The sequence below is a fragment of the Amia ocellicauda genome, chromosome 11 (assembly GCF_036373705.1).
Source record: "Amia ocellicauda isolate fAmiCal2 chromosome 11, fAmiCal2.hap1, whole genome shotgun sequence".
Classification (NCBI taxonomy): Eukaryota; Metazoa; Chordata; class Actinopteri; order Amiiformes; family Amiidae; genus Amia; species Amia ocellicauda.
In genome coordinates this window covers 3356314-3382421 of record NC_089860.1, presented here as the reverse complement: position 1 = coordinate 3382421, position 26108 = coordinate 3356314, and the positions used below count along the sequence as shown (strand labels likewise).

The 26108-nt window shown below is 43.2% G+C and overlaps 1 protein-coding gene across 4 annotated transcripts in view; it reads left to right on the top strand.

Annotated features, from left to right (window-relative positions):
* LOC136762834 (solute carrier family 23 member 1) overlaps positions 1 to 23145 on the top strand; it is a 46797-nt gene extending 23652 nt beyond the window's left edge. For 2 of the 4 annotated variants that reach the window (XM_066716382.1, XM_066716383.1), the window contains 10 exons: positions 8860 to 8927; positions 12440 to 12621; positions 13409 to 13529; positions 15763 to 15919; positions 16408 to 16555; positions 18459 to 18564; positions 19819 to 19948; positions 20323 to 20466; positions 21682 to 21777; positions 22654 to 23145. In XM_066716382.1, coding sequence (XP_066572479.1) covers positions 8860 to 8927; positions 12440 to 12621; positions 13409 to 13529; positions 15763 to 15919; positions 16408 to 16555; positions 18459 to 18564; positions 19819 to 19948; positions 20323 to 20466; positions 21682 to 21777; positions 22654 to 22901 — 1400 coding nt within the window. In that variant the 3' untranslated portion in view covers positions 22902 to 23145. The remainder of the gene's footprint in view (positions 1 to 8859; positions 8928 to 12439; positions 12622 to 13408; positions 13530 to 15762; positions 15920 to 16407; positions 16556 to 18458; positions 18565 to 19818; positions 19949 to 20322; positions 20467 to 21681; positions 21778 to 22653) is intronic. The other 2 variants (XM_066716385.1, XM_066716384.1) reach the window with 2 other exon arrangements.
* Positions 23146 to 26108: the final 2963 nt, after the last annotated feature.

Sequence of the window (26108 nt, the reverse complement as noted above, 5' to 3'; positions counted from 1 at the left end):
GTTTCTACGCCTCACAACACAGTCTAAACAGATTTGTTAAGAGCAGTATTTCTCCTAACGGTCTGTCTGACCACCACTATATTTCAGTTGTTTTTTCCTTGCCTCTACCCACGTCAGAACTCCTATTGACATTTATTTTTTATTTGGATCCCTGAGACAGTGGTGGGACATTGGAAAGATCCAGATTAAAATATTTTGTCAGCAATATACATTTAACAGTACTAGAGAGTTGAAGCAGGTGATGGAGGCTTTAGAGCAGGAGATTCTGGACTTGCAAGAGAGCGTGAATCAGGGGAGTGAGGCCCGGCTGGGGCTGACTTTGAATGAGAAGAAGCACCGACTGGACAGCTTGTTGGAGCAGCATGCGCAGGGGGCTTTGGTCAGAGCCAGGTTTACCCAGCTCAAGGACATGGATGTTCCCACTAGCTTTTTCTTTGGGCTGGAAAAAAACACCACAGAGCACAACCAGCTTAATTCTTTGAGGTTGCCTTGCGGTTCTGAAATTACAGACTCAGAAGAGATTCGCAGAGCTGCAGTGGATTTTTATAGCCAGCTGTACCAAGCGAAGGAGTGTGAGGAGGGGGTGGCAGAGAAGCTTCTCCAGGATCTGCCCAGGTTGTCTGACAGCCCCCCTGTCTCTACAGGAACTTACAGTCTCTGTCCAACAGCAGAGTAATGGGAAATCTCCTGGGTTTGATGGCGGATTTTATAAAGCTTTTTGGTCAGTGCTAGGGGGAGACATCTTTGATGTGCTGTTGGAGAGCATTCGGGGCCATGAACTGCCACTGAGTTGTCGCAGAGCGGTGGCGACTTTGTTTCTCGAGGAAACGGGACCTTTGTAATATAAGGAACTGGCACCCTGTAGCATTGTTGTGCTCGGATTACAAGATCTTTTCTAAAGCTCTAACGAACCACTTAAACACTCACATAGAAACTTTCATTCAAATTGACCAACATACTGTGTTCCTGGATTATGTATTTTTGATAATTTGTTTTAAATTTGAGATGTTCTCACCGTTGCTGGTCTTTTTCATATAAATATGGGTTTGTTTTCCCTAGACCAGGAAAAAGCTTTTGATAGGGTTGACCATGGTTATCGGTTAAAAACCATGCATTAATTTGGTTTTGGGGCAGGTTTTATTTCCTATGATAAGCTCTTATATACCCATATGTAGTGTTTTAAAGATGAACAATGTTTTAAGCAGGCCTTTTTCAGTGCTGAGGGGCATCCACCAAGGCTGTACTCTCTCTGGGCTTTTGTATTCTTTATCAATAGAGCCTCTCCTGCATGTGCTGAGGAGGCACTGGTGAGGGCTTACAGTGCCAGGACTGTGCAACTCTCCTGCTCTCAAAATCATGCTGATGATATCACTTTTTATAACAAATAATCATGATGCTACAGCCCTCTCTAATTGTTTAAACATATTTGGGAAGGCCTCCTCTGCTGCAGTACATTGGGGCAAATGTAACTCTTTGTGGCAACATTGTGTGTTAGCAGGGATGCTCCTGAAATTGCAAGCCTATTTCTTGTGTCGGAAGCACTGTAAGGAGAAAAATGGGAGAGTCTAAAATGCCTAATTTAAAAAATACTTAGCTTAATCATGTTTCATGCATGTAACGGGGCTCATCAGGTGTACATGAGCATGTTAGGAGTGACGTAACCCCTGTGTAAATCAGTACATTGATCAGACTCATTACGAGACCCTGTCCTTTGGCGCAGCGGGCTGATCACTCCACTGGGTGCAGCTGATCAAATCCCAGCTGGGGAACTCTGACCCATACAGGCTATATGTTCTTTAAGCATATATATTACGTTTCAAAGTTTGTACGTTTAGATTTGTGCACTTCCAAGTAATGCAACCAAGTAAGCAGTTAAGAGTTTCCTAATTTAAGTGATAGTCACATGAAGTGGATTCATTCTTGGGGTTGGATAATTTTTAAATGCCTCCCGCTGGATTTTAAGTTAGCAGTCACACACAATCGAGCACAGCACAAAAAAGGACTGACCAATGGCATGCTTGAATCTGCTTCCCTTTCGGGCAGGACAAAATCTAGTACAAACAAATAGCAATTTAAAAAAAAAATTTGGAATCTATTTTGAAGTAATAATGCTCTCAAAAATAGTCATGTTAATAGATTCTATTTATCAATTAACTAAATGCAAAGTGAGTGAACAGAGGAAAAATCTAAATCAAATCCATATTTGGTGTTACCACCCTTTGCCTTCAAAACAGCATCAGTTCTTCTAGGTACACCTGCACAAAGTCAGGGATTTTGTAGGCATATAGTCAGGTGTATGATTAAACAATTATACCAAACAGGTGCTAATGATCATCAATTCAATACGTAGGTTGAAACACAATCATTAACTGAAACAGAAACAACTGTGTAGGATGAATAAAACTGGGTGAGGAACAGCCAAACTAAGCTAACAAGGTGAGGTTGCTGAAGACAGTTTACTGTCAAAAGTCATACACCATGGCAAGACTGAGCACAGCAACAAGACACAAGGTAGTTATCTTTCAAGTCGGAAGCACTGCCCAAGGGGGAGGGGTTTCTGCACACTTCCGCGGGAACCCGATCGAAACGTCACTCTATCAAAGCTGCCATTGGCCCCTGCGCTCCTCACTCAGAACAGGTCCCTTCCCACTTCCTGTTCTATAAAACGTGACGTCAGCGCAGGTTCATCCTCTTTTGCCTCTTCGCTTGACTCAGGAACGTAAGCTCTCTGTATCTGTGTTTGTAATAAACATTCAAACTGCGTATTTCGGTTGGCTGGCTCACTTCATAGTGTTGTTCACCACCGTTTTCGCTACACATCGTCTCTGTCTTGTGTGTGTTTAGTTATTATTGATAGCTAATCCCGATTCTGTCCCGTCCGCGCACCGGAGGTCCGGGTGCGCTTTCAGTTTCAGTTTCGTTCACAAGAAGAGCCTTTTATAAAATAATAGTCGTGGTTATATAGTGCTATATATATTCCGACTGCTTGCTGTGTTGGTTTTTTGTCCACAAGGCTTTTTCCTCCACAGCAGGAGCGCTAGCAGCGGCAGTAAAATTCACAGCCCGCGGCTGCAGCGGTAGGAGATCTCGCTCTCTCGGTTCGCCGAGAACGAGCACTGCTAGCCCTCACGGTCCGTGCGTGCGTGCCTCGGTTTTAGATCCCGCTACGGCTGGTGGTCTACTACCCTCGGCCCCGCGGACCCCGGACTCCGCGTCACCCGGTGTCCCCGGAAACCCCGGCACACACGGTGTGGTTAAGCCTACGGGCCTACGCGGTGCTTGTATTCCAGCACCTGGTGTTGGCTATACACAGTGTTCAATCCGGCAACAGCAAGGTTGCGTGTGGTTGGTGTCGCAGCGCCCCCGTGTATATAAACGTTGCCGGGTGGAGACGCACTTACAGCAGCGGGCCCGCTAGGCGCTCCACTTGTTGCACTCTGCTGCACGTTTCCCCAGCAGCCCAGGGCAGCTTGTGGTAGGAGGGGACCCGGCCCAACCCCACCTCCTCCACCACCTGAGCTCCGTCCCTGAGGTGTTCCAGCAGCCTCTGGCCCACCTTTACACCCCCCAGCAACTCTCCAATTGGTAACACTGCACCCAAGACTCTTGGTGCTCCAAATTATATCAGTTGGCTACTCCCTGCAATTTCAGACACGTCCACCCCCCTTCCAGGGCGTGGTGTGGACGCGAGTGAGGGACCCGTTGCAGTGTGCGGCGCTTCGCGACGAAATCGCTGCTCTCCTGGAGAAGCGAGCAATCTGCGTAGAAATGTGCCCAAGAAAGATGGCGGTTTCCGCCACATCTTGGATCTGAGGAGCCTGAACCGCCACCTCAAGGTGCTGCGCTTCAAGATGCTCAACCTGCGCACCATGTCCCAGGCCATCAAGCCCGGCGACTGGTTCACCACAGTGGATCTGAAAGATGCTTACTTTCACATCCCCATTGCGTAGGCGCACAGGAAGTTTCTCCGCTTCGCCTTCGAGGGCCGAGCGTTCGAGTTTGCTGTTCTCCCCTTCGGCCTGTCACTAGCGCCACGCACTTTTTCCAAGTGCATGGACATCGTGCTAGCCCCCTTGCGTTGCCAGGGGGTCTGCGTCCTCAATTATCTAGACGACTGGCTGGTTTGTTCTCACTCGAGGGAGCAGGTTCGGATTCACACGGACCTGATTTTAGGCCGCCTCTCCGAATTGGGCCTTCGGTTTCAATCGAGAGAAGAGACGCCTGACACCAACTCAGCAGGCACAGTTCCTCGGACTGCACCTCGATTCCGTTGCCATGCTCGCCACGCTGGCGCCAGAGAGAGTTGCCTCAATACACACGTGTCTCTCCCTCTTCCGACTGAGAGCTCGTGTCAGGGTGTCCCTTTGCCAGAGGCTGCTGGGCCTCCTAGCAGCTGCATCACAGACCCTCCCCATCGGCCTCCTCCAGTTGAGGCCGTTGCAGTGGTAGTTCAGGTCTCTCAGCATGCACCCTCACCGCGATCGAGCACGCCGAGTCACAGTCACTCCGGCGTGCTGGAAGGTGCTCCGTTGGTGCCGGAGCCCTCACAATTTGACCCTCGGTGTGCCCCTGGGCCCAGTTTACCACCGAGCAGTCATGACGACAGACGCCTCCAAGCAGGGTTGGGGAGCAGTCTGCGACGGACGTGGAGTCCGAGGCAGGTGGACGGAGCCAGCACGGGCCCTCCATATCAACATCCTGGAGTTACAAGCAGTACTCCTTGGACTGTCTCATTTCCTGCCAGTCCTGCGGGATAGACACGTGCTGGTCCGGACAGACAACACAGCGGTGGTTGCCTATATCAACAGGCAAGGAGGTCTCCGGTCGCGCAGACTGTACTGTCTAGCACACTGTCTGCTTCTGTGGGCGCAACCACGGTTCCGCTCCATCAGAGCAGTTCACCTCCCTGGCTCCTGCCTTCTCCCAGTCTGCCCCTGTAAGTGCATCCTGAGGGAGCTAGTAAACCATGTCTTTCCCTTCCACTGGACTATGCCTTCCAGTCGAGCACCCACGCGAGCTGCTCCTGGATGTACAGACAGCCCTGTTGATGTGTCCCTGGGCTTGTCGTTCGGCCTACAGGCATGTTGCCTGTATATAGTTCATTCATTGTAATAGTTCCTTTGTTAACACAGTAGAGCTAATGTTGCCTTGCGTTAGCTGGTCTAACCAGCAGGCGTCAACTGCTCCTGTGTTCCATGGGCGGCGTATGACTTCGTTCCTGCACCCCGTGGTGTATATAGTTCATTGTACGAAATCTAAATTGTCAGCACAATGGAGCTCTTCCACTCTGTACTGTTTAGTTGAGTTGGATGCTCTTGTGCTGTGCGCTGACAGCATGAAGGTCTTGCTGTCACGCAATATATATATGTATTGTGTATTGTTTAGCTCGGCTACTCTGTTGACTAGCCAGCTATGTATTATACTGTATTTTTCTCATTGGGTCTGTGGCCCCGCTCCTATTGGATCAGGGGTCCACTGCCATGATATTGTGCGGAGGACGCACAAGTGCTTGATTGCTCGCGCCAGACATTGTGCAAATAGATTACAGCCTCGCTCCTAGCTGCACTAGTAGAGCAGCCGGCCTTGCTCTTGTAAGCGGAGGGCGTAAGAGTTAACCTCTGTAGCCCCGCTTTGTATATGCTGATTGCAGACAGTTTCTGGTAGAGCGTGACTACTGTCCTCGCTCCTGGGCGGCTCAGGTGCGGCCCTACGGGGCCCCTGAGGTTACTGTCTGGAGTTGTGTTGCCGAGTTTCCCCTAGCGGTGCACCTCGGGGCAAGCTCCCTTATCAGCTCGCTGCCTCCTCCCTTGCGGCGGTTTTGTTATACAGTAACCCCTCCCCCTTGGGCAGTGCTTCCGACTTGAAAGATAACGATAGGTTGCGTATGCAACCCCGGTTATCTGAAAAAGGAAGCACTGCCCAAGGGTTGCAAGGTCGCGCGGGAGTCCAAGCTCCCGGCAAAAGAGGACGAACCTGCGCTGACGTCACGTTTTATAGAACAGGAAGTGGGAAGGGACGAGCGCAGGGGCCAATGGCAGCTTTGATAGAGTGACATTTCGATCGGGTTCCCGTGGAAGTGCGCAGAAACCCCTCCCCCTTGGGCAGTGCTTCCTTTTTCAGATAACCGGGGTTGCATACGCAACCTATCGTTATACTGCATGAGCAAGGTCTCTCCCAGGCAGAAATGTCAAGGCAGACAAGGGTTTCCAGATGTGCTGTCCAAGCTCTTTTGGAGAAGCACAAAGAAATGGGCAACACAGAGGTTCGTAGACCCAATGGTCGGCCAAGGAAACTTACTGCAGCAGATGAAAGACACATCATGCTTACTTCCCTTCGCAATCGGAAGATGTCCAGCAGTGCCATCAGCTCAGAATTGGCAGAAAACAGTGGGACCCTGGTGTACCCATCTACTGTCCGGAGAAGTCTGGTCAGAAGTGGCCTTCATGGAAGACTTGCGGCCAGAAAGCCATACCTAGGCCAAGCGACTCAACTATGCATATAAAGACAGGAACTGGGGTGCAGAAAAATGACAGCAGGTGCTCTGGACTGATGAGTGAAAATTTGAAATATTTGGCTGTAGCAGAAGGCAGTTTGGTCGGCGAAGAGCTGGAGAACAGTACATGAATGAGTGTCTGCAGGCAACAGTGAAGCATGGTGGAGGTTCCTTGCAAGTTTGGGGCTGCATTTCTGCAAATGGAGTTGGGGATTTGGTATGGCCCCCACAGAGCCCCGATCTCAACATCATCGAGTCTGTCTAGGATTACATGAAGAGAGAGAAGCAACTGAGGCTGCCTAAATCCACAGAAGAACTGTGGTTAGATGTTTGGGCCTGCCGAGTTCCTTCAAAAATTGTGTGCAAGTGTACCTAGAAGAATTGATGCTGTTTTGAAGGCAAAGGGTGGTCACACCAAATATGGATTTGATTTAGAGTTTTCTTTTGTTCACTCACTTTGCATTTAGTAAATTGATAAATATAATTTATTAACATGTCTGTCTTTGATAGCATTCTTACTTTACATAATTTTTTCACACCTGCCTAAAACTTTTGCACAGTACTGTATATATTTCAACATTTATTTATTTCAACATTTAATTAAGTCCACTATATGCTTCCATAGTTGGGAACCTAAGAGGAAATTAATCAAGAACTGGGATAAATCTGGTGGTAGCTGAAGAATGTTAAGACCATGGATGTGACATATAGCAAGGCGTGTTGCATGTTTGCACATTTTAATTTGTGTTTTCCCCCTCCAGTCCCCGTGCAATTGTTTGTTGTTGTTTAATTGAATCATTGATTAGCGTATTACAGTTACGGGGTGGACACTCCCAGGTGAGAGGACGGTTGGAGCAGAGATAGTGGGGAGCAGGAGTGGGCAACAGAAGAAAAGCTTTGATTTTAGAATCCCCACTGCTGATCCTCTTGCCTGCACTGCTTGCTGGTTGTTTGTGTTTTCTGTATTTTAATCCATTTTAAACTCTGAATTTTAATTGATTTGAATTAACAAAAACCTGTACATTTTAAATTAAAGACAAAATATATTCTGAAAACTGTCTGGCTGCTCTCTCCCACAATGTTGCTCCCCTCATTTGCACCTGTAGCAGCCCTGCCAAGGTCCAGGGCGCTACATTGGTGGGTGTGTTTTAAATTGTATTTTAGTGAGGGTATGTTGCACACCACCTGAAGAGCAGGATGGGGGGCAGAAGGCAAGATCATTTGAGGTCTGTTAGAAGACGCGCCCCAATCCTGCACCAGAGCCGATGGGAGCGGTTGTTGTGCGGCTGCCATTTAATTTTAAATTGTTAGTGGTTTTTAGTTGTCTTTTGTCTGGCGGGGGCTTATTTTAGGAATACAAAGGTTTGCCTGCATGGGTACAGGAGTGGGAGAAGATTTTTTAGTGATGGTTATTTTACACATCGTTTGTTTCTTTTCATTTGCACATTTTATTTGATTTAAATGTGAGGACACATTTATTTTAAAGTGGCTGAAAATGTAGCGGTGTCAGCCCACTGTACGTTTTGCACTTTGATTACTTTGATTAAATACACCACATTTGCAAGTTTTGTGTTCTCCCCCTCCAGTCCCCGTGCAGTATGATGTTTAATTGTGGCCACTCCCGGGACAGTGCAGGTGAGAGGACGGTTGGAGCAGAGGCAGTGGGGAGCGAGAGTGGGCAAAGGAAGAAAAGTTTTGATTTTAGAATCCCCACTGCTGACTCTCTCACCTGCAATGCTCACTGGAAGTTTGTGTTTTGTGTATTTTAATCCATTTTAAACTTTGTATTTTAATAGATTTTAATTAACAAAAACCTGTATATTTTTAATTAAATAAATGCATTCTGAAAACCACCTGGCTGCTCTCTCCCACAAAGCCGCTCCCCTCATTCGCACCAATAGCAGCCCCACCGAGGTCCCAGGCCCTACAATCGTAAACTTTCTGCAGAAAGTTGAAAGTCGAGTTGAAAAACCGACTAGAACTCCCGTGGGTTTTGGAATCATAGGACATTAAGAAATATTTGATCTAAATCAACAGAGACTAATATACACTAGTGTGTAATTTGTAAGTGAATATGCAAATTGGTTATGAATATGCAAATTGGTGATGAACTGCCAGTGATGAAATGTCCGTAGACATTTTGGATCATGCTTTTTTAGCATATGTGAAACACTCCCCCCCTAACATGAGTAAAAGTAGTATTCTTAGTATTTAAAGGAGTTTTTAAAGGAATTCCCTTAGGGATCTTACTATATAAATTGTAAAGCCCATGCATTTTATCTGAAACATTGGAACAAATACCTTTTTGAAGAACAATATATATTTGTTCTATGTAACTGTATTAATTGTACTTTTCTTGTGTTTAGAGGAAATTTATGGAAACTGGACTTTGCCAATGAGCACATCACACATTTGGCATCCAAGAATTCGAGAAGTAAGACTTCATATGTATATATCATCTCATTTACAAGCACGGGGGGGGGCATCATCATGACCATTGGCCAACTCCCGTCACCGAAACAGATGTATTCACAGATGTATTCGTTATCTTCGGTGCATGTCTAGGTCTAAGTAAGAAATAGAAAAAACACAAACAGTAACTAATATAAGAAGTCAGCAAAACTTTATCTTGCTGGCCCGGTTTAACTTGTTGACCTAGTTAAATTTGCTGACCTAATCTAATTTGCCAGTATTTTTAATACTAATGTTAAGACAAGATATTTTCAGTTAATCTTAATCATTACACTTGCTTCTTGATTAGTGTATCATCATCTTCATCATCAGCAGCCTATATTATTATTATTATTTCTTGGCAAACACCCTTATCCAGGGCAACTTACAAAATATAAGCGCAATACAAAGTGCAAGAATACAGTTTGGTACAAGGCATCAAAGATTACAAATTAAAATTTACATAATACATAGCAATTCAAAGCATAATACATTGTGCAAATTCCAATTTACACAAGCAAATACAATAAATGAGGTCTTACTTCCTGCAAAGTAAAAGCTAAGTGCGGTCAAGATGTCGGGTCACAGTCAAGGGCTATGGGAAAGGGAGCAAAGGGGAAATCAATAATACAAGTATTAGTAATGCAAGAAGCATGATAAAATGTTGTAAAGTGCTATCTTACAGGAGACTAAAGGACTAATATTAGGACTAATAAGTACTGTCTGAAAAGATATGTCTTGAGTAAGCGCCAGAAGGCGGTCAAGGACTCTGATGTTTTTGGTTGGAAGGTCGTTCCACGATTTAGGGGCCAGAAATGAGAAGGAGCGGGCTCTGGAGGAAGGGGAGTGGAGAGGAGGCAGAGTTAGTCTTCTGGCACCAGAAGACCACAGTGGTCTGGAGTGGATGTATGGGGAGACATGGGATTGAAGGTAGCTTGGTGCAGTGTGGTCGAGACAGTGGTAGGTGAGGGTCAATGTCTTGAACTGAAAGCATGCCGGGATCGGGAGCCAGTGGAGGGAGCGGAGCAGTGGAGTAGCGTGTGTGAATCGGGGCAGAGAGAATACCAGACAAGCCGCAGAGCTGGAGCGGGCAGGTAGTAGATGCAGGCAGGTCGGCCAGGAGGAAGTTGCAGTCGTCCAGGCAGGAGAGGACCAGTGACTGGACAAGCAGCTGAGTCGAGTAGTTGGTGAGGAAGGAATGGATTCGGCGTATGTTGTTCAGGAAGAATCTGAAGGTGCGTGTCAGCGTGGTGATGTGCTGTGTGTAGGAGAGCACAGGATTGAGGGTGACTCCTACATTTTTAGTGGAAGAAGAAGGAGAGAGTGTGGTGGATTCCAAGGGGATTGAGATGGAGAGATCAGCAGAAGGTGAGGAAGAGTGGGGAAAAAAGAGGAGATCCGATTTGGAGAGGTTGAGCTTGAGGTGGTGTGAGTGCTTCCAGGCGGAGATAGCAGACAAACGGGAAGAGATGCGAGAGGGGATGAGAGCATAAGAAGAGGGAAAAGACAGGAAGATCTGGGCATCATCTGCGTAGAAGTGGTAGGAGCCCAGGGAGCGAGTGTAGAGAGAGAACAGGAGGGGGCCCAGGATGGAGCCTTGGGTTACGCCTGTGAGGAGAGGTTGGGGGGTGGATGAGGAACCTCGCCATGTCACTTGGTAGGTCCGGTCGCTGAGGTAGGAGGAGAATCAGGTGAAAGCAGTCCCAGAGATTCCAAGGTCAGCGAGGCAGGAGAGGTGGATGGAGTGATCGACAGTGTCAAATGCTGCAGAGAGATCAAGGAGAATGAGGACTGAGCAGAGGGAGGCCGCCCGAGCACAGCTGAGGGAGGGAGGGGAGAGAAAGGGAGAAGGAGATGAAGTGGTGGTCTGAGATGTCCATGGGTATCACAGAGAGTGATGAAAGGGAGCAGCCTCTAGAGAAAATGAGGTCTAGTTGGCGGCCTGCCCTGTGAGTGGGGGAAGACGGGGAGAGAAAGAAGTTAAAGGAGTGAAGGAGAGGAAGAAATCTGGCAGAGTGGGAAGGGTTCGAGAGCTGGATATTAAAGTATCCCAGGAGGGTGGTAAGTGAGGACAGCGAGGTGAGGGAGGAGAGAAGAAAGTCGAGTTCATCCAGGAAGGAGGCGATTGGACTGGGAGGATGGTAGAAGGAAGAACTAGAAGGAAGAGGTGAGAGGGAGAGGTGAGTTCCACTGTGTGGAATTCAAAGCTGTTGGTCGTGATAGAGAAGAGAAAGGGGGGACAGAGAAGGGGAGAGCAGGAGCCGTGTTCCTCATCCCTGCCCGGTAAGATGGGGGGGAGTGGGACAGGACAAACAGAGAGGATAGGGCAGCAGGGGTGGTTGAGTTGTCCAGGGAGATCCATGTCTCAGTGAGAACGAGGAAATCCAGAGAGTGGTGGGAGGCGAAGGCGGAGATGAAGTCTGCCTTGTTGGAAGTGGCAGTTCCACAGGCCTCCGGAGAGTGGAGTAGAGGGGAGGGAGGAGGAGGGGAGAGGCAGAGAGATGAGGTTGGAGGGATTAGGGAAGCAATGGCGTGCAGGTGCACACCGAGAAGATGGAGAAAGCAGGACCGGAATCAGAGAGATCGTCATGGTTGCCTGTTGTTGATGTGCGGTGTCTCCTTGTAGTCTTCTCCTCGCTGGAGTCCCACAGCTAGAGTCCCTACCCTTTGGAGATGGGGCCCTTCGGAAGGGGGGCACTGAGGCTGCTGGTGTTGACTGCTGGCGCAGAAGTCCAGGGGGCTATTAAATACTCCTCCTGTAATTAGTTAGGACAGTACACACCTGTGTTGCGTTGAATGACACAAGGTTGTCTGGGTGGCAATCCCTCCACGCTGGACTGCTAATAGCACAATTAATGGCCGCTTTACATCTGAATACAGACAAAGACCGTGCCGGACACACGCAGTTACACTGATCAATAGCTTGCAACAATGCTAAATAATAACGGCCTACAATGTAACAGCTTCTGATTTACAGAAAGTGTGTGTCGAGTGTGCTACGTAAGTTGCTAATTAACTAACAAACAGTAACTGGCATTACTACAATACAGGTGCAAGATATATAACTCATAGCTAAACAAGTAACCACATAAACAATCAATGTATCTCTTAACTAAACTAGCAAACACATGAGAAAAAAGCAATTCTTAACTGCGGTGAACTAGGCAATTCTTCAGCTGGCTTGCCTGAGTGTCCAGTGGCAAACGACAGCAACCCACCGGCTAATTTAAACTGTATTATGGATACTAATTTAAATTTAAACTGCTGGATGAAGGCCTCCCCAAGATATTTCCACTTGTTTTGTTATATAGCTTCTGATATATTACTATCTCCATATTATGAAATAACACACACACACACACATACTGTATATATAATAATATATACATGAAGATATATTTATACTTGATACTTGAATCCTGCCTACAATCTGTTTTCCCATTCCTGTGGTTTCTGCTTGTTCTTGTCATTGTTTCAGGATGCTTGTCTTTACAGATCCAGGGGGCTATAATAGCATCCAGCCTGGTGGAGGTGTTGATTGGCTTTATTGGGGTGCCAGGGCTATTGCTCAACTACATTGGGCCCCTCACTGTGACGCCAACCGTCTCTCTCATTGGCCTGTCCGTGTTCCAAGCAGCTGGGGATAGAGCTGGTTCTCACTGGGGCCTCTCACTTTTGTAAGCTCTTCTGTGTTGTATTAATCAGCCAATTCCACTGAATAACTAATCCTGGTGACAATATTGCAAGGGCCATAACATTAGGGTAATTGATATGTACTTTTTGAGGTGGATTTCCAGCTGTTGAGGCTGCTTCTTAATTTTACTTGAGTAGCTGTACACTTCTGCAGAAAGTCTCTAACACTTTTGCACCTGATATTTGTGTGTGTTTTTCTCTTTGCCAGTTAGTTTGCCTCTGTTTTTAAAACATTATGGTGTAAGGGCACTAACTATTGCAAAATAGGCTCTCTGATGACCCATAAGCATGATGGTATAATTCATTTTGTAAGTTAATATACAAGTAGATTATTATTATTATTTTTGTCATTTAGCTGACACTCTTATCTAGGGTAACTTACATTTGTACCTATTTATACAGCTGGGTATTTTACTGGAGCAATCTAAGTGAAGCACCTTGCTCAAGGGTACAACAGCATTGCCCCATCTGGGATTTGAACCCACAAGCTTCCAGTCATGAATCCAGAGGCCTAACCACTACTCCACAATGCTGCCTAGATACCATTGCCATACAAGGACAGAGCTTTCAGTTATGCAGCGATTGATCAATTGATGCAGAGGAAAAATTAAGAGTGTTGGACTAACTGTTATGATTACATAGGTGTATTTTCAGAGTATACTGTTTAATGGTAGAAAATGCAAAGCCCAGTGTGGAGTGCGGAGACACATAAGCTCTTGCCTAAGCACAGCTTTAGTGTGGGTATCACCTGTCAGATGTTCCTTTTTCCAGGTCCATTTTCTTGATTGTGCTGTTTGCCCAGTACCTGAGGAACACTCAGTTCCCTGTGCCAGCCTATGACAGGGAGAAGGGCTGTACCATAGTCAAAATACAGATCTTCAAAATGTTCCCGGTAAACACTTAATTCACTTAGCATCATCATCATACTATACACTCACCTAAAGGATTATTAGGAACACCTGTTCAATTTCTCATTAATGCAATTATCTAACCAACCAATCACATGGCAGTTGCTTCAATGCATTTAGGGGTGTGGTCCTGGTCAAGACAATCTCCTGAACTCCAAACTGAATGTCTGAATGGGAAAGAAAGGTGATTTAAGCAATTTTGAGTGTGGCATGGTTGTTGGTGCCAGACGGGCCGGTCTGAGTATTTCACAATCTGCTCAGTTACTGGGATTTTCACGCACAACCATTTCTAGGGTTTACAAAGAATGGTGTGAAAAGGGAAAAACATCCAGTATGCGGCAGTCCTGTGGGCGAAAATGCCTTGTTGATGCTAGAGGTCAGAGGAGAATGGGCCGACTGATTCAAGCTGATAGAAGAGCAACTTTGACTGAAATAACCACTCGTTACAACCGAGGTATGCAGCAAAGCATTTGTGAAGCCACAACACGTACAACCTTGAGGCGGATGGGCTACAACAGCAGAAGACCCCACCGGGTACCACTCATCTCCACTACAAATATGAAAAAGAGGCTACAATTTGCACAAGCTCACCAAAATTGGACAGTTGAAGACTGGAAAAATGTTGCCTGGTCTGATGAGTCTCGATTTCTGTTGAGACATTCAGATGGTAGAGTCAGAATTTGGCGTAAACAGAATGAGAACATGGATCCATCATGCCTTGTTACCACTGTGCAGGCTGGTGGTGGTGGTGTAATGGTGTGGGGGATGTTTTTTTGGCATACTTTAGGCCCCTTAGTGCCAATTGGGCATCGTTTAAATGCCACGGCCAACCTGAGCATTGTTTCTGACCATGTCCATCCCTTTATGACCACCATGTACCCATCCTCTGATGGCTACTTCCAGCAGGATAATGCACCATGTCACAAAGGTCGAATCATTTCAAATTGGTTTCTTGAACATGACAATGAGTTCACTGTACTAAACTGGCCCCCAGTCCATCTCCATCAACTGCAAGATGCTATCCTATCAATATGGGCCAACATTTCTAAAGAATGCTTTCAGCACCTTGTTGAATCAATGCCACGTAGAATTAAGGCAGTTCTGAAGGCGAAAGGGGGTCAAACACAGTATTAGTATGGTGTTCCTAATAATCCTTTAGGTGAGTGTATAGTTACATCTGAAGTCACTAGACAATAATTTGTTTGACTTGTAGAAGTAGTACACACAATGAGATGTTATGGGAAATAATATAAAATAACTATGCATTGTCACAAGATGTGGGGGACCTAGAAAATTGCAAATAGATTGTCGTCAATGGGGAAAGGATAGTCCTCTAAGAGAATCGGCAAGCTATCTATGTTGGCAAACAAAATGTTTCAGCAATGACAATGCACAAAAAATAAATACTATGAACAAAAATACAAAACATGCAATAAAAGTAAAAAAGCACAGTTTTATGTCATGCTTAAAACAACAACAATCAACAACGTCAGATGACAACAACAATCAAATTGTGAGAATAGTTCTTGCTTGAATGTTGCAGTAGTAGTAGTAGTATAAAAGGACAGTTCCAAAAAGCACTCATAAATGCATGGAAAAAATAAAACTTTCAGCCATTTGAATACCAGAGTGATTTCATAATTGCTGTTAAAATTATGATGTATTTAGCCACTACCAGCAGCATATTTTAACACTTTGGGGGTTTCCAGGCCACGACCTCCATTGTCCCGCACCACACTATTACGGCCTTACCGCATCACTAAAAGGCCTAGGTGTCTTAGGGAGGCTTCAGCATTGCTGCAATATGTTTACCATTGCATGTTTTCCACTTTCTTAAGTTGAAAGGGATTCTTGATTCCAACATCTTTCAATGACCAATTGACGTTTATTACTTCACATAATGAAAAAAGCACACAGACAGACCACATATGATTAATTGCTAGTTAGAATACACAGCAATAACACTGTAATCATTGGAAAAGGAAATTTGAGGACACCATAATAACTGTCCTTGCATATGATGTCACTGCTGCAAACTTCAAAGTATAAACTTTGACTGATGTCTACCAAGTTCTATTTCGGTCCACTCCATCTAATGTCAGGAGGTAGTACATGTTAAAATTACCATTATTTATACTAAGAGATTTTAACTGGTTGTAACATACTGCCTTTATGGGCTGGTGGTTTGCTCACAGGGCTTCTCGGCCATTCTTGCAGATTATCATGGCCATCATGGTGGTGTGGCTGATCTGCTACATCCTCACACTCACTGATGTCCTGCCCAGTGACCCCAGCAAGTACGGTCACAAAGCACGGACAGATGCCAGAGGAGATATCATGTCACAGGCGCCTTGGTTCCAACTGCCATATCCCTGTAAGGATTTCTTGGCCAATTTTTGGTCGATGCCGTGTCCTTGACGCGGACAATCATTTTCTGCAATTGTGGACCAGATTTCACACCAATATACCCTAGCTGCCCAAACAAGTTTTCAGCGTTCTTGCAGGGAGAGTGAGGGGTGGATCAAATATTTGTAAATATTAATACCTACCATTTAATTTATTTGTTAGCATTAAGATCACATACAAGTTTTTTTTTTTTTTTTTTTTGGGGGGGGGGGGTGTTCTCTCATTATTGAGCTTTAATTTAAAGATTTAAAAATATGAAAGTGTGTGTCTGACACATCAAGACTACTGGCTCTGTATCCCCTCCCTCCCTCAGGAGCAAACCTTTTGTTTTGTTTTCATTTGACTGAATACTTTCTTTGCACTTGTGACCTTTCAAATGTTTCTTAACATTGTGAAAAGGTTAGTTTCTCAATGCTCCACATTGTACACACCCCTAAGATGTTCTTTGTTGCCCAGGTCAGTGGGGCTTACCAACAGTGACGGCTGCTGGGGCGCTGGGAATGTTCAGTGCAACGTTAGCAGGAATCGTGGAATCAATTGGTGATTATTATGCCTGTGCCAGACTCTCTGGGGCTCCACCTCCTCCTATTCATGCCATCAACAGGTACTATTTTCAGCCCCTTAGAGCAATTGTTGCCTTTTTCTACCTATACACACACAAACATATACATACACACACACATACAGTGGATCTCATAAGTATTCACCCCCTTGGACTTTTCCACATTTAATTGTGTCACAACATTAAATCAGAATGGATTTAATCAGGAGTTTTTGCCACTGATCAACACAGAAAATGTCCATAATGTCAAAGTGGAAAATATAATCTGCAAATTGTTCGAAATTAATTACAAATACAAAACTAATACAAAAAATAATGTAATGCATAAGTAATCACCCCCTATGCTATGACACACCTGATTGAGCTGTGGTGAAACCAACTGTCCAAAAAACAAAAGTGGAATTTTGATGTATAAAAATTAAATAAGAAGGGAAACTCAACATTTCAATTTTTTTGATGTCCTTGATAATTTCCACCTCTGTGCTGTCATTTTCTAGCATGTATGGCACCTAGACCCCACTGTGAGCAAATAAGCACCCAAAAAAACTGTTATTTGAATGTCTAAGCTTAGCAATTGTATTACAATGGTGCTGATGTGATTTCTGGACATCATCTAGATAAAGGTAACTTTACAAGTGTGCTTTACAAGTGTTAGACTGAGCAATCTGGGTGTTTTGAGTGTAGAGTATAGAAGGGCAAAAGCCCTACATTTGGATGACTTTGATATTTTTGCTAGAAACCATAACAATCGCAGGATAGAGCTCATGTTAAATTGTGTTCTCTATGCCTGCTCTCTCACTGGGTTACATGTGGTGTTATTGTGAAATGATTCCCCTGAAATTGTGCTCATTATTATACTGTATGTATCTATTGATATTAAATGCATTGATTGACACACATTGAGTGCTTTAAATAGCCCCCTTCAGCAGGTGAACACACTTTGCACAGCAAAAACAATGTTGATAAATGTGCCACCCCAAAATAACTACTGGACCCATCTGGCATGTAAAACATGTTCTGGATACCCCACTGGATGAAGAACATATAATGTACTGAGAAAACTCTTGTTTATTTTTTATGGAAAGTAAATTACTCAAATTAAAACACTTCACACGTTATATTAACTTGTTATTAAGACAAGTAATATTATTACAGTAGTGCATTACAATACTAATGCGTAACCCACAACTCGGCACACATACATACACAAACACACACATGCACGCGCACACAAACATACTAACTCACAGAAATGTCAAACATTTGTGAAAAAAACATATATTACCTCTCTTTTAGAGCATAGACAAACTTCTATTTTAACAGAAGTTCCTGCTATATGATATGAAAGATGTGTATGGGGGAACTTAAGCACAGAGTCTTTTTGTGATGTAGAATAATTGTAACACCATGCGGAGTAAGTTTCTCAAAGTTTAAAAATAAAGCAGTGTATTGTTATTGGATATTTTGTCTGTGGAATGCAATTATATTAATGTAGTTTTATACATTTCATTATCATCATTTAGCAAACACTCTTATCCAGGGCAACTTACATTTGTACCCATTTATACAGCTGGGCAATTCGTACTGGAACAATGTAAGTGAAGTACCTTGCTCAAGGGTACAACAGCACAGAGTCACCTAAAGTATACAAATTCATGATACAATGCTACAATGTCGTGGAATTTATAAATCAATTTCAGGAGTAAACAACTCTGAGTTCAACACTCTCATCCAGTCAAAAGAGTATATATACCATATCCTCAACACACACCCCCAGCATTCATGGTTTTGCATCCCACCAACTCCCCTGTCACTACCTCTTCAACAGCTCCATGTTCAACATCCACCACACCCCCCACACAAATTGGTGTTGTTTAACTACTGAAATAGTTATTTGGTTAGATAGGAAAATCCTTCATTACTTACTTTGTCTTTTCTTGATCAGGGGCATCTTTACAGAAGGGATTTGTTGCATAATTGCTGGACTGCTGGGCACTGGGAATGGCTCCACTTCATCCAGCCCAAACATTGGGGTTCTGGGAATAACAAAGGTATTCACAGTGTGATCACCACACTGAGAGAACCCTCTGTTTGGCTATCAACAGTTCTTTCATAGCAGCACTTCATCTGCATGTCATCAATATGGTGCACTCAAACCAGACTCTGCATTTTCTGTTTCAGTTATCATGACAGGTGGAGTCTTTAGTAGTCACCGTACATGGTAAACTACTGTGCATTATTTCCAATCACGTGTGGGTGTTAGCCTGTTTGGGTTTCCACGGTGGGGGACAAAGTGTCTTGTCAGCCCCTCAGAGGGGGCTATTTCTGGAAGACAAAAATAAAATTGTGCTCAGGTACTAGTCATGCAATGCAGGACATCTCCAAATACAATTGTGCGTTGCATATCCACAGCCCACCGGCAGCACTATTGGCTAGAAAAAAGGATGAGTCTTCAGCCATGATTTAAAGGCTAAGACAGAGGATGGTCTCTTACATAGGCTGGAAGATTGCTCCACAGTTACGGGGGCCTTTAAATAAATGCTCTACCACCTGCAGTTTCCTTGTGTATTTTAGGGACTACTAAATAACCAGCTTCCTGTGATTTCAATGACCTACCTGGAGTGTATTCGATAAGGAGATCTTTTAGTAGGGAGGTGCCAGTCCCTTTAGTGCTTTAAATGCTAATAAGAGAACTTTGAAATCTATCCTGTAGCGTATGGGGAGCCAGTGAAGAGAAGCAAATACTGGAGTGATGTATTAATGTCTTCTTGTTTTAGTTAGGATTCTTGCAGCAGCATTTTGAACTAACTGATGTGCAGAAATAGTATGGGCTCAAATTAGCGCCATAAGTAACGAATTCAAAATAAAAAATATTGTAAACAAAAATAAAAAGTTGAGAAAAAATTGATGTTGAGATCAAAAATAAAACAATCGAAAGTAAAATGTATAGAATTGTAAACAAAAAAAATTATATTGAAAGCAAAAAAAAACAACCTTGAAAGCAAATAATGTTAAATCGAGAGCAAAACTCGCCTGGAGTCCCTGTCTGTGGCTGCGATGCTGAAATCTTTGCTTTCGCCAGTTTCTTTGCTTTAGTTTCATTTACGAGTTTCACTACATTCAGTCAATTAACTTTCAAAATATACTGCTGGAAGAAAATTGTTTCAAAAGAAGGGTTTTCAAACTTTTTTATGTATAGTACAGGAATGACCTCTTTGCTGGCATGTTTTATTATTGGCATGTGTGATTTCATTGATGGATGCTGGTTCTCATCCAGTGGTTGAGACTGCTACTGTGTTGTATAGGTTGGCAGCAGGAGAGTGGTGCAGTATGGAGCTGGCATCATGTTCCTTTTAGGGACCGTGGGGAAATTCACCGCCTTGTTTGCATCACTGCCAGATCCCATTCTAGGGGGAATGTTTTGTACTTTATTTGGTAAGTAGCATTATATTTATGTGTTTTTTTAAATCTTTCTCTCTTTCAAATTGAAGTTTGTTTTCAGTTCTGATTGTATACACATTTGTTTAATTATTCATTCTACACACTTTCTATCACATTTGTACTTAATTTGCTATATTGCTGTATTCTTTATTGGATTGTGGTGATCCATTTACCACTTTGTATTGTATTCTGGTATTCTGTTAAAACACTTTAAGATATGTAGCACTATAACGTTTCTTGTCAAAAAGTATAAACCAAATAAAGTAGTAACAACAACAATAATATTTAAAAACAGTTTTTAGTTGCTCCCATTCAAAAATAAAAATGCAATGTTCTATATGTTTTTCTTTGTATCTATCATCCTGCAGGGATGATAACAGCAGTGGGTCTCTCCAATCTGCAATCTGTGGACCTGAATTCCTCTCGCAACCTCTTTGTTCTAGGATTTTCAATGTTTTTTGGCTTAACTTTGCCAAATTACTTGGACACACATCCAAATACTATAAAGACAGGTAAATTTTATGAAACTATGCTTTTGCCCTAGATCAAGAATAAATGTTACTCTTGCTCAGAGTTCTAGAACAAATGGAATTTCAAGTTTATTTGTCTGTTTTAGAAAATGTCTTTAAAAGTGTTTCCTGCAGTACAACACTTGTGTGTACACACACAGTTGTGTGTTTACTTATATTTAGGGCATGGGTGTCTGTTCCTGGAGAGCCCCAATCCAGCAGGTATTATAGGTGCCTCTTAAATTTCAATTTTGCAAGCGTTTGAAAGAAAAAGAAACACCCAATAGTCTTCAAGCCTCAAGGATGTTATCTGTAAAAGAGGGCAGCAGAGTGGAAAGAAGCCTGCCAGAGGACGACACCTGCAAAGGGGGCCTCAACTAAACCAGTACTGTTTTACACAGAATACATCAGAGTAAGTTCCCCTAAGGCCACCCCCAGAACTGCCCCAGGAGCAAGGACAACAGTCACACTGTACTGGGCTACAACAATAATACTGACAGGGCAGAGCACAGCTCCTGCACACACCTGTCAGACACTTATCATAAGAGGACAAACTGACCCTTCTGGTAGGAGACTACATAACGCAAATAATAATAACAAGGTCAGATGGCAGGGTAACGGCAAACAGCAACATCCTAATTACACTATGGGAGGAATAGAACTGGAACAAGTAACGCATGAGAAAGACCTAGGAGTCTACGTGGACTCCTCACTTTCCCCATCCAAACAATGTGGGGAAGCAATAAAAAAGGCAACAAATGGAAATTGTGCTTCAAGGCATTCAAGACAGAAAACAGGAGACACTTTTTCACACAGAGAGTTGTTACAATCTGGAACAAACTCCATGTGGTTGAAGCTGAAAAATTGGGAACTGGATAGGATCCTTGAATGACTTTGTTATTAATGGATACCAAACGAGCACGATGGGTCAAATGTCCTCCTTATGTTCTTAAATTAAACTGGCTTAACCCCTCCACCTTTGGGTAGTGTACCTGACTAGAAAGATGACCAATGTTCCCTTAACTGAAATGGTGACTCGCTCAATTGATCAATAAACTAAACTAAATTGGTGATTAAGCATGAGTTAAAATGGACTGTATTGGGGCTCTCCATCACCAGGGGTGAAGACCACTGTTTTAAGCTCTTAATTATTATTTACATGTTTTTAAATGTTTTTTCCATACCCTTTACTCTGATTATACTTTGTGTAATCTACAGGTGTAAGTGAGATTGATCAAATACTGACTGTCTTACTGACGACTGAAATGTTTGTTGGGGGTTTCCTTGCATTCATTTTGGACAATACGATTCCAGGTACTTTCGGAGTATTCCAGGATATTTATACACAGTATAAAACCCTGCCATTTTCTTATTTGCCTTACATTTTATTCACTACCTGTCACAGAGAATGGCTTGACATATTTAGTACTGAGCATTTGAATGTTAATTCTTCCAGTCCTCCTTTAACTTTGTATGTCTTCTGGGCTGACAAATGTAACCAAATCACAGCCCTTTTTTCACTTTAGATGCACCCCTTTTCACTCTCTAAGAAGTAAAGTGGCACTTTCTCCAGTTCATAACTAGACAGCTTGATACCTCTGTATTGCCTTATCTCTTTTATAATATCTGTATTTTCTCTTATTGTAGTGTTTTCTATGGTCTTATTACTTAAAGTGTAGAAGACTAACAAATTAATTGCTAATATTATTAGTTACTGAGTCTCGCAATCACCGAATATATCTGAAACCTTGTGTTCAATTCACTTGACAATCACAGGGTACTCGGATGGTATCATGGGTATGAGAATGACACAGAGAATAAAATCATCACTAGATGGCGATGCACTCATTGGTGTGCTCTATATAAGAAAGGAAATTGCTTATTAGTCAACATACAGACATGACTTGCAGTATAAAGTGCTCCTTCTAAGACAATGCTGTAATTCCCATCTTATGTAGAAGTCTGCAATGTCATAATTCACTTGTCTCTATGTACATATTGAACTGGCCTCGTGATGTTGCTCTGCCTATTTCCATTTGTTTTGCCCTACTGCCATTTATATGCCTGTGACTCGATCTGTGTAAGCTGTAATTCATGGATAAAGAACAATGCTCATCAGAGTTCATCTTCATCCTGCATTAGGTTTTACAGGGATTGAATACTCTTGTGTGTCTCAACTTCTCAACCTAGGTTCTCTGAAAGAGAGGGGCCTACTGGAGTGGAAAGAAGGAGCTCACTCCAACAGCGAGCAGTCAGTGGATCTCAAAACCTATGATTTCCCCATTGGCATGAGCTATGTGAAAAGGGTGGCCTGGCTGAGGCACCTCCCTATCTTACCCACTTTCAAAGGCTTCCACGTCAGAGAGAGACACAACAGGGGAGCCAGTGGTGATGCCAAGGAGAATGGGGATGGGGCAGTGGCTTGCACACGAGTATAACATTGCCATTTTAGGCTATTAATGGTGACTCCTGCCAAGCTATTGATCTCAGGACTACCAGGTTTTGCCCACCTGCCTCTAACAGGACAATATGCTGTGTGGATCTGCCTCCTGACCTTCTTTTCCATTCTACGTTTCACTTCTATTCCATTCTATCGTGCAATTTAAGGTCAATGTTATGTCCACTTGCCGAGGTCAGCCAAGCCTATTTGATAAATAAACGTATCAAACATTCGAAAGTGAAGATGTTTAACCTCCATAACTAAATGTATATTTTTTAGGATGCAATACTTTGCACTCACATCTTTAAAAACAATATAGTTTTATATACACTCACCTAAAGGATTATTAGGAACACCTGTTCAATTTGTCATTAATGCAATTATCTAACCAACCAATCACATGGCAGTTGCTTCAATGCATTTAGGGGTGTGGTCCTGGTGTGAAAAGGGAAAAACATCCAGTATGCAGCAGTCCTGTGGGCGAAAATGCCTTGTTGATGCTAGAGGTCAGAGGAGAATGGGCCGACTGATTCAAGCTGATAGATGAGCAACTTTGACTGAAATAACCACTCGTTACAACCGAGGTATGCAGCAAAGCATTTGTGAAGCCACAACACGTACAACCTTGAGGCGGATGGGCTACAACAGCAGAAGACCCCACCGGGTACCACTCATCTCCACTACAAATATGAAAAAGAGGCTACAATTTGCACAAGCTCACCAAAATTGGACAGTTGAATACTGGAAAAATGTTGCCTGGTCTGAATGAGTCTCGATTTCTGTTGAGACATTCAGATGGTAGAGTCAGAATTTGGCGTAAACAGAATGAGAACATGGATCCATCATGCCTTGTTACCACTGTGCAGGCTGGTGGTGGTGGTGTAATGGTGTGGGGGATGTTTTTTTGGCATACTTTAGGCCCCTTAGTGCCAATTGGGCATCGTTTAAATGCCACGGCCTACCTGAGCATTGTTTCTGACCATGTCCATCCCTTTATGACCACCATGTACCCATCCTCTGATGGCTACTTCCAGCAGGATAATGCACCATGTCACAAAGGTCGAATCATTTCAAATTGGTTTCTTGAACATGACAATGAGTTCACTGTACTAAACTGGCCCCCACAGTCACCAGATCTCAACCCAATAGAGCATCTTTGGGATGTGGTGGAACGGGATCTTCGTGCCCTGGATGTGCATCCCACAAATCTCCATCAACTGCAAGATGCTATCCTATCAATATGGGCCAACATTTCTAAAGAATGCTTTCAGCACCTTGTTGAATCAATGCCACGTAGAATTAAGGCAGTTCTGAAGGCGAAAACGGGGTCAAACACAGTATTAGTATGGTGTTCCTAATAATCCTTTAGGTGAGTGTATATATATATATATTTGTCACAGACGGGTGACAAATTAAAGGAAAAAAATGAATAAATCAGTGGAGGAACATAACGAATGCAGATGCCTCCAAACAGGTCTACTGCATGATACAATTTAGCAATTAACATACTCTGGCATACATACAAATGCTGAACAGGCCCTCAATTTTGGATCAAAATGGCAGTGCATAAACCCCTCATTACAAAGACAAATGCACATTTGAGAGTACAGTGGTGCAATAACCATAAGCATTCTGATATTATCACATGAGTCATCCTTCACCATATTCGTCACAAGTGGGCGATTGCATGTGTGACGTACACCAAGAGAACAGTACAGTCCTGACTGCTTGACCCCTACAATGAGGGGGTCCGGAGGCTCTGTTATGCTGTGGGGGACATTTTCCTGGAATGGTTTGGGTCCACTTGTCCCCTTAGAGCAGGGATGGCGAACCTTTTTTGGCTGGAGTGTCCAAAGTCTGGTTTGTATACTTTGCCAAAGGGTCCCAATGATAAATTAGGGATATAAAAGATTATACAGTGGCTAAACAGGATTATAAACCAATATTTATATTATAATTTTTTTGCTGTAATTAAGTTATTAAGCAAACATGCTAACAAAACAAACTGCACTACAGAAAAATCTAAAAAGTATGGACAGAGGAACCATCCCGCCCACCTGCCACCTGCATCCACTGCCAACCTCCCCCCACCTTGAACCCACCCCCTTATTCCTCTATAGTCTGGAGAGCAAATGCAGTTCCAGTCTGCTAATGGGAGTCTGCTGCACATATTCTTCCCAAAAAAGATTATAAATATGCAGGTTCCATTTTTGCTCACAGATTATTGTCAATTTACAAATATAAAAAAGCAATAGTAATAGCACTTCACTAGCTCGGTCATTTTTGGAATATGTCCCTTTTTATTTTGGACAATGAGAATCTATAATCCTCATTCAAATTAAATCAATCAATCTTAATTATATATAGTGGAACACCATGCCAAAGCATGTCACAACATTAAAGAATAAAGAATAAGTGCATCATACAATGAATACATAATTTAAATGTTGCAGTAAAATGCATGAATCACACTTCATCATGCATTAGTTTGAGGATTATAATGCTAAAGTAAATTTAAAAAACCCATTAAAATCACAATCTACCCCCAAAACAAAGTCCCACATGTTCTCCCATTGCCCTGCCGTTACATACAAGAAGTAGAAGTTTGTTCATTTGGCTGCATTAGTAACCCTTCCATATTGTTTTGTTTTGTTTACACTTGAACTCAATAGCAATGCACCTTTCAGTGTATATTTACTTAATATCTACTGCTTTTACATTTTGTAAAATAACTAAAACAGGTAGATTAATATACATTGTGTGGCACTGTGGCATTGTGTGTTTTAAGAAAAAAATAATGCGGTGGTATCAATCTACCGTGAGAATGAATGTGCACAAATGTATCATTTATTTATTTTTGAGAATTTGAATCTTTCTTTTTCCAACTTTATGAAGTTTTTAAATTGTCGGAGTGTTAAATATGAATGTGTGGCCATTTCTCCATTTGATACAGGAGATAACTAAACAAAATGCAAAATACGTCCATTGCTGAACACAATTAATCACAACAGGACAGACTTACAGTTTTTGTCATCTTCCCGGTCACAGAGTGCCGCACCGCAGCATGAACTGGCATAATAACATTAACATCTCGTTCGTGAAGTGCAGCTTTCCGCAGTTCTGCGCGGATCTGCGCAGCTCCACCAATGGTAGAGCAGGATTCTTCAATTCTGCACGTAACTGCGAAAATCTGCGTACAAGAACC